The sequence below is a fragment of the Entelurus aequoreus genome, linkage group LG15 (genome assembly GCF_033978785.1).
Source record: "Entelurus aequoreus isolate RoL-2023_Sb linkage group LG15, RoL_Eaeq_v1.1, whole genome shotgun sequence".
NCBI classification, from domain to species: Eukaryota; Metazoa; Chordata; class Actinopteri; order Syngnathiformes; family Syngnathidae; genus Entelurus; species Entelurus aequoreus.
In genome coordinates, this window is record NC_084745.1 from 51,273,806 (window position 1) to 51,282,841 (window position 9,036).

General features: G+C 42.2%; 1 protein-coding gene across 1 annotated transcript; it reads left to right on the plus strand.

The window, feature by feature from the left end:
* Nucleotides 1–2,471: 2,471 nt before the first annotated feature.
* LOC133630236 (class I histocompatibility antigen, F10 alpha chain-like) lies at nt 2,472–7,939 on the plus strand. The gene is made up of 4 exons (XM_062021704.1): nt 2,472–2,590; nt 3,277–3,543; nt 4,455–4,733; nt 6,339–7,939. The coding sequence occupies exons 1-4, from the start codon at nt 2,536–2,538 to the stop codon at nt 6,977–6,979; spliced, it is 1,242 nt and encodes a 413-aa protein (XP_061877688.1). The 5' UTR covers nt 2,472–2,535; the 3' UTR covers nt 6,980–7,939.
* The last annotated feature ends 1,097 nt before the right edge of the window (nt 7,940–9,036 follow it).

Genomic DNA, 9,036 nt, shown 5'->3' on the forward strand with positions numbered 1-9,036 from the left:
TCAAGTACCTCGGGGTGTGGGTGGACAATAAGCTGGACTGGACTGTTAACACGGACCACTTGTACAGGAGAGGACAGAGCCGGCTGTACTTCCTGAGGAGGCTGCACTCCTTCAACATCTGTAAAAAACTCTTGTGGATGTACTACCAGTCTGTGGTTGCCAGTGTTCTGTTCTACATCGTAGTGTGCTGGGGGGGCAGCATATCTAAGAAGGACAGCTCCAGACTGGAGAAACTGATCAGGCGGGCCGGTTCTACGATCGGAATAAAGCTGGACTCACTGGTGACGGTGGCAGAGAAGAGGACTGTGGAAAAACTAGTGAGCATCCTGGATGATGCCAGTCACCCTCTGCATACCGTTGTCAGTAGCCAGAGGAGCCTGTTCAGTGCTAGACTGCTTCATCCCAAGTGCAGGACTAATGGACTAAAAAACTCCTTTGTCCCACACGCCATTAGACTGTACAACTCCTCTCTGGGAGGGAGGGGTGGAGGGGGGGGGGGGGGGTACTAGGATGACAGGGGATGCAAAACAATAACAGTGCAATACTTTTTCATAACATGGTCACTACTGTCTAGTTTCTCTTGTTATATTCTTATTTCACTGTTATATTTTTATTCTCATTGTTGCTTTTTATTTTTATTCTATTGTAAAAGTTTTCTATTTTGTTTCCATTTATACCCCCATTATTTACTTTTTACTTTTTAAATTCGATCTCAATTTTGTACACTGCTGCTGGAATTTTAATTTTCCTGAGGGAACTCTCCTGAAGGAATCAATAAAGTACTATCTATCTATCTATCTATCTATCTATCTATCTATCTATCTATCTATCTATCTATCTATCTATCTATCTATCTATCTATCTATCTATCTATCTATCTATCTATCTATCTATCTATCTATCTATCTATCTATCTATCTATCTATCTATCTATCTATCTATCTATCTATCTAAGTGATTCATCATGAAACAAAATGAAACAAATTGGGTGCATGACGCCAAGCACTAGGGGTGTGGGGAAAAATCAATTCAAATTCGAATCGCGATTCTCACATTTTGCGATTCTGAATCGATTCTCATTTTAAAATAAATCGATTTATTTATTTTTGTATTTTATTTTTTTCCTTTTTTTTATTTTTTTAATGAATCAATCCAACACAGCAATACCATAACAATGCAATCCAATTCCAAAACCAAACCCAGCAACAATTGAGAGGAGTTTTTTTGATTGATTGAGACTTTTATTAGTAGGTTGCACAGTGAAGTACATATTCCGTACAATTGACCACTAAATGGTAACACCCGGATAAGTTTTTCAACTTGTTTAAGTCGGGGTCCACTTAAATTGATTCATGATACAGATATATACTATCATCATAATACAGTCATCACACAAGATAGTCATCAGAGTATATACATTTAATTATTTACATTATTTACAGACACAAACATGACACAGAACAAACCAAAAGTAGTGAAACAAAAATGAATATTATCAACAACAGTATCAATATTAGTTACAATTTCAACATAGCAGTGATTAGAAATCCCTCATTGACATTATCATTAGACATTTATAAAAAATAAAAAAAGAACAATAGTGTCACAGTGGCTTACACTTGCATCACATCTCATAAGCTTGACAACACACTGTGTCCAATATTTTCACAAAGATAAAATAAGTCATATTTTTGGTTCATTTAATAGTTAAAACAAATTTACATTATTGCAATCAGTTGATAAAACATTGTCCTTTACAATTATAAAAGCTTTTTACAAAAATCTACTACTCTGCTTGCATGTCAGCAGACTGGGGTAGATCCTGCTGAAATCTATGTATTGAATGAATAGACAATCCTTTTGAATCGGGAAAATATCGTTTTTGAATCGAGAATCGCGTTGAATCGAAAAAAATCGATTTAGAATCGAACCGTGACCCCAAGAATCGATATTGAATCGAATCGTGGAGCACCCAAAGATTCGCAGCCCTACCAGGCACTGTCAAGAAGAGTAAAAAAGACAAAGATTGAAGGTGGCAATGAATGGGGTAGAGGGGCCCACAAAGATACTCTTTCAGAGGGACCACAATTCCCAGCAAGGGCCTTGACAAGCAATATTAAATAGATGATAAATAACTATGATATCAATAAATGTAACAATGTTATATAGCAAAGTAAAAGTTGTGTTTCTTATCTAAGTAAATGTAACTGGTTACTACTCACCTATGTGGATAAGTGTGTTCACTTTTGACAGCTACGACAAAATAAAAGTAAAAACATAATAAAAATGATTTATTTGTCTTAAGAAACCATCTTTATCTTTCGTGACGGTCGCTGCGTTTAGAAACAAGCATCCAGTCAATGTTTGGCTTCACCGTGTCTAATTTCACTTTCACTTTCTTTGATATTGTGCCAGCAGAAGCGTCTGCCTCACACTTTTCCCCCACGTTCAGCACTTTGGCCACAGCCAGTCAATGGCATTAAAATCTCTGCGGGATTAAAAGTGACAAACATCTTTTTGTTTCGTGCTGACATCATGGACTTGTTTTTATTCTTTCTTCTGGTCGTGCAAATGCACAGCGTGACGCCTGGTAAGTCCTTTTTATAACTTTATAAATGATTATTCATCAATCCTCTTTGTGCCTTCACTTATTTGACTTCTGAGAGTCTCTATTACTTATTCATTATATTCATTCTTATATTATTCAAGCTCTTTACTACTTAAACATGATTCTTTTTAAACATATTTTATTGTTTTCCCTTTTTCTTTATCACTCAACAAAATATTCAAAGTGTTCCAAGAAAGTTCCAGAAGCAGAGAAATCCGTAATTTGTTTTGGCTTCAGTTTTTTCTTGTTGAAAGACTTATTTGTCCAAGGCTTGTAAGAAGGAACACTGACTTCCTGAAATCTTCAACCACGGAAGTGTCAGAAAGTAATCAAGTGTAGTAACATCATCCCGCCACAAGGTGTCAGTAAGAGTCGACATCAAATGGGCAGAACAGCTTGTGTTCATATTCAGCCTCCATTGGAGAAAAGATATGTTTATTTTCAAAATGTTGAAAGTGTCAACAGATGTCCAATAATAAAATATATTATTCATGTGTTGTACTTGTCATAGAACACCATGTGAGTCTTGACTGTGATATCTAGCAGTGTTTGATGTTGACTTTAAGACCCCACTGAAGACTGAATGAGCTCAAATATTCACAGTGCAAGATTGTTGAACATGAAACTAAATAATAAAAAGTCATCTTGTTGTTGTGTTCTTCTTTCAGTGATTCACACGCTGCAGTATTTCACCACTGCATCCTCTCAAGTTCCAAACTTCCCAGAGTTTGTGAGTGTTGGTTATGTTGATGGAGTTGAGATTAGTTACTATGACAGCAACATCAGGAAAGCAGAATCCAAACAGGACTGGATGAACAAAATCACAGCAGAGGATCCAAAATACTGGCAGATAGAAACAGAGATGAGTGTTGTTAATGAGTTTACTGACAAACACAACCTTGAAGTTCGTAAGAAGCGTTTCAACCAAACTGGAGGTTTGTTTATGTTGAACTTTCTACTACTTAAATATATTTGATGTACTCTTGTTATACTGTAGTAAAACACACATTACTGCACTGATATACCTTGTCTCTGTCCATCCCATAATAACCTACACTAATACTGTGTGTGTCTGTGTGTGTGTGTGTGTGTGTGTGTGTGTGTGTGTGTGTGTGTGTGTGTGTGTTTGTCTGTGTTTGTGTGTGTGTTTGTGTGTGTGTGTGTGTGTGTTTGTGTGTTTGTGTGTTTGTGTGTGTGTGTGTTTGTGTGTGTTTGTGTGTGTGTGTGTGTTTGTGTGTGTGTGTGTGTGTTTGTGTGTTTGTGTGTGTGTGTGTTTGTGTGTGTGTGTTTGTCTGTGTGTTTTTTTGTGTGTGTGTGTTTGTGTGTGTTTGTATGTGTGTGTGTGTGTGTTTGTGTGTGTGTGTGTTTGTGTGTGTGTGTGTGTGTTTGTGTGTGTGTGTGTTTGTGTGTGTGTGTTTGTCTCTGTGTGTGTGTGTGTGTGTTTGTGTGTGTGTGTTTGTGTGTGTTTGTGTGTGTTTGTGTGTGTGTGTTTGTGTGTGTGTGTGTTTGTGTGTGTGTGTGTGTTTCTCTGTGTGTGTGTGTTTGTGTGTTTGTGTTTGTGTGTGTGTTTGTCTTTGTGTGTGTGTGTTTGTGTGTGTGTTTGTGTGTGTGTGTTTGTGTGTGTGTGTGTTTGTCTGTGTGTGTGTGTGTTTGTGTGTGTGTGTGTGTGTGTGTTTGTGTGTGTGTCTGTGTTTGTGTGTGTGTGTGTGTGTGTGTGTGTGTGTGTGTGTGTGTGTGTGTGTGTGTGTGTGTGTGTGTGTGTGTGTGTGTGTGTGTGTGTGTGTGTGTGTGTGTGTGTGTGTGTGTGTGTGTGTGTGACTGCTTTACAACACTTTGTGTGTCTCAGGTGTTCACATTGTCCAGTGGATGTTTGGATGTGAATGGAATGATGAGACTGATGAGGTTACAGGTTGGGAGCAGGCAGGTTATGATGGAGAAGATTACATATCGTTGGACATGAAGACATGGACATGGACTGCAGCAAAACCACAAGCTTTCCCCTCCAAACTCCAGTGGGACCAGAACATATTTATACTAGACAACCAAAAGTATTATTACACTGAGCGTTGTCCTACTTACTTGAAGAAGTATGTAAAGTATGGGAAGAAGGTCCTAATGAGAACAGGTAGAAGCACACCTTGTACTTTCACCTTTTAACATGTTAGCACTCCCCCTATAGGAACATTGCTGACATTACACTCTGTCTCTTTATACTCTTTTCTCTTTCTCTCACCTTCTCTCCATCTTTACCTCCATCCACACCTTCTCTCCATCTTTACCTCCATCCACACCTTCTCTGCATCTTTACCTCCATCCACACCTTCTCTCCATCTTTACCTCCACCCACACCTTCTCTCCATCTTTACCTCCATCCACACCTTCTCTGCATCTTTACCTCCATCCACACCTTCTCTCCATCTTTACCTCCATCCACACCTTCTCTCCATCTTTACCTCCATCCACACCTTCTCTGCATCTTTACCTCCACCCACACCTTCTCTCCATCTTTACCTCCATCCACACCTTCTCTCCATTTTTACCTCCATCCACACCTTCTCTGCATCTTTACCTCCATCCACACCTTCTCTCCATCTTTACCTTCGTCCACACCTTCTCTCCATCTTTACCTCCATCCACACCTTCTCTCCATCTTTACCTCCACCCACACCTTCTCTCCATCTTTACCTCCATCCACACCTTCTCTCCATCTTTACCTCCATCCACACCTCCTCTCCTTCTTTACCTCCATCCACACCTTCTCTCCATCTTTACCTCCATCCACACCTTCTTTCCATCTTTACCTCCATCCACACCTTCTCTCCATCTTTACCTCCATTCACACCTCTCCATCTTTACTTCCGTCCACACCTTCTCTCGATCTTTACCTCCATCCACACCTTCTCTCCATCTTTACCTCCATCCACACCTTCTCTCCATCTTTACCTCCATCCACCCCTCCTCTCCATCTTTACCTCCATCCACACCTTCTCTCCATCTTTACCTCCATCCACACCTTCTCTCGATCTTTACCTCCATCCACACCATCTCTCCATCTTTACCTCCATCCACACCTTCTCTCCACCTTTACCTCCATCCACACCTCCTCTCCATCTTTACCTCCATCCACACCTCCTCTCCATCTATACCTCCATCCACACCTTCTCTCCATCTTTACCTCCATCCACCCCTTCTCTCCATCTTTACCTCCACCCACACCTTCTCTGCATCTTTACCTCCATCCACACCTTCTCTCGATCTTTACCTCCATCCACACCATCTCTCCATCTTTACCTCCATCCACACCTCCTCTCCATCTTTACCTCCATCCACACCTTCTCTCCATCTTTACCTCCATCCACACCTTCTCTGCATCTTTACCTCCACCCACCCCTTCTCTCCATCTTTACCTCCACCCACACCTTCTCTGCATCTTTACCTCCATCCACACCTTCTCTCGATCTTTACCTCCATCCACACCATCTCTCCATCTTTACCTCCATCCACACCTCCTCTCCATCTTTACCTCCATCCACACCTCCTCTCCATCTTTACCTCCATCCACACCTTCTCTCCATCTTTACCTCCATCCACACCTTCTCTGCATATTTACCTCCACCCACCCCTTCTCTCCATCTTTACCTCCATCCACACCTTCTCTCCATCTTTACCTCCATCCACACCTTCTCCCCACGTTGTCTTCTGTTCACACGTGACATCACTTCCTGTGCAGAGCTTCCAGAGGTGTTCCTCCTCCAGAAGACGCCATCCTCTCCAGTCACCTGCATGGCGACAGGTTTCTACCCCGACCTCGCCGACCTGTTTTGGAGGAAAGACGGCGAGCAGATGTTGGAGGACGTGGAGCACGGAGAGCTGCTCCCCAACCACGACGGAACCTTCCAGATGTCGGTGGAGCTGAAAGTGGAGGTGACGGCCGAGGTGGAGGGCAAGTACGAATGTGTGTTCCAGCTGTCTGGCGTCAAGGAGGACCTGGTCACCAAGCTGGAGAGAAGAAGCATCCTGAGCAACGCAAGCCATGAAGGTGAGAAAGACACATTTAGTTGGAGATGTTTCCCATCACAAGTCCACCTGTCACCATTATTGATCCATGTCACCATGACAACGCTTGACGTCTGCATGCAAAGTAGTCATGAAGGTTTCCTCTTCATGCTTTGTCACTCCACTTGTGCTTTTTTGCTCTCCACAGACAACTTGAGCGTCGCCCTCGCTGCCACGGCGGCGGTCGTCGCTGTGGCGGCCGTCCTGGCGGCCATCATCATGGTCATGGTCAGGCGTCACAGAAACAGACAAGGTGAGGGACACCAATGTCCTCCGTCTTCTTCTTCTTCTTCTTCTTCTCGGTCCAGGCCGTGAGTTGATGCTTTCATCCGGGCTGCATGTTTTAGTTGCCTTCCAGCCAAACACTCAAAGATCCACAGAGACAGAGCGCACACTCTCACATAGAAACACGTGAGGAAAAAGTCCATTTCACCTTGTTTCCCTTTCATTTCAGCCCAGTACGATCCAGCTCGTAAGTAAAACATCTTTTCTTTGAGCCGCAAGAAACAAAGCCGTGGTGAAGCGTCACTCACATGGAGGTCTGATGTGGACCTTTGTTACAAGTTTAGCCTGAAAATCCCAACTTGGGCTGACTCCTTCACAATAAAAGAGCCTCCTGTGAGCACACGCAATACAAAGTGTGGCATATCTCACGTTTGACATGAGTCCTCATGATGAGGATCAGCCAAATGAGACCTCAAGTGTGCTGACTCATCAAGAAGGTATCCTAGTCAGGAAGTAGAAGAGCAGCACTCTGCTTCTTCATGTTTCCAAGTCACACCTCAAAGATCTGATGTGAGTGACGAGGCACCTTCTGGATGTTCTTCCTTCACCGTTTGCGTTTGTCCCGCAGCTCGCCACGGCGGCGTGGAGCTCTCCGAGAGGGTGGCGGCTGAAGGCTGAGTAAGTCTGCACCTCCAAATGTTCTTGTGTGAAGATGATGTTCAACTTGGTTCTGTTGGGAATGTGCTGAGTCATCTTCTTCCTCCAGGATGCTTTGTGCACTGGAACACAGAGAGATGTCTCCATCGCTGAGGGACGTCATGGAGATGTGCTTTGTTCTTCATCCCACTGCTCCTCACGCTATTCCATCTATTCTTCTTTGGCCGTTAAAATACTTTCAACATCAAACGTTGGTGGCTATAAAATCATTCGGGGCTCACGTTTCATGGCCTTGACATCATGACGAGGATTTCTTCTTTCTTTGAATGGCCGCTGCTTATGATCAATATCACATTGTGTCACATCTCTGTCAATAAATCCGTTTGTTCTCCACTCGCCTCGCACTGCTTTGTTGGGGACCAGGAAGGGTCTCGCTCATAACAATGGTAGAAATAGGTCATTTTTATTTATCTTGTATTTTTTCATTCAACACTTAAACCTGAAATTGATCAAGGGATTTATCCGTCCATATCATATTCTTTTTTTAGTATTTTATGCCCTTTTTTGTCAAAACCCTGTTTTGTGAGGGCAAAACCACTAAATAATTTTTACTAAACGTAATTGCAATCTTAAATAGGTCAATAATTCATAACATCATTGATTTTAATTCATTATTTTTTGAGCAATGACAATTAAAAAATGTCATAACAATGTTAAAAATGCATTTATTTTTTTACTTTCAACACTTAAGTCTCTCGATAAACTTCAGATCCATCCCTCGTTTCTGTGACGACCTGTCAGGTGTCACATGGTCTGTTTGCGTTTGTGTTTATTTCCTAGTCAGCGCTCTTATTTTGGTCCCACTTCCTGTTTGTCTCCCTGAGCGCTTTTCCCTCCTCACCTGTCGCTGATTGGCAGCCTGGCCACACCTGGTCATGGGGTGAGGGTGATGGGTCAAATGCAGAGGATAATCTCACCACACCTAGTGTGTGTGTGACAATCAATTCCGCCAAAGAATGTTTTCATTGGGTTATCTCCCAAAATGAAAGAGAAAATCTTGATATTGCTTTTACTTCTGCTATCAGGCAATGTGCAACCAAATCCAGGACCCAGCTTCAATAACATCAGTACTGCTGATGAATTTAGAGCCGGGTCAGGCCTCCATTTAAATAATAGGAGTCTCCTGCCAAAATGAGACTTAGTCAAAATCTGGATTCCAGCAAGAAAAGGCAGACTTCCTTATCTTATCTTAAGGTGGCTAAGTAAAGCAGTCTCTGACAAAGACGTTGCTATTAATGCATATAATGTCTTCCCATGCCATCGTCCTGGAAAAGGTGGAGGAGTGGCCATATATTTAAAAAAGACATTTCTTGTTATCTTATTGTCAATCACTAAACAATTTGAACTTGACGTGTATTTCTGGTCTTGTCATCCTGGTCTGGACAGAAGGGCGACACGGCAGTGCGGCTGGATCAAAAATGAGGTCAGAG

Coding starts and splice junctions, on each gene's coding strand:
- LOC133630236 (XM_062021704.1), top strand. CDS start 2,536: ATGGACTTGTTTTTATTCTTTCTTCTGGTCGTGCAAATGCACAGCGTG. Junction 2,591..3,276: donor AATGCACAGCGTGACGCCTG/GTAAGTCCTTTT, acceptor TTCTTCTTTCAG/TGATTCACACGCTGCAGTAT. Junction 4,734..6,338: donor GAAGGTCCTAATGAGAACAG/GTAGAAGCACAC, acceptor CTTCCTGTGCAG/AGCTTCCAGAGGTGTTCCTC.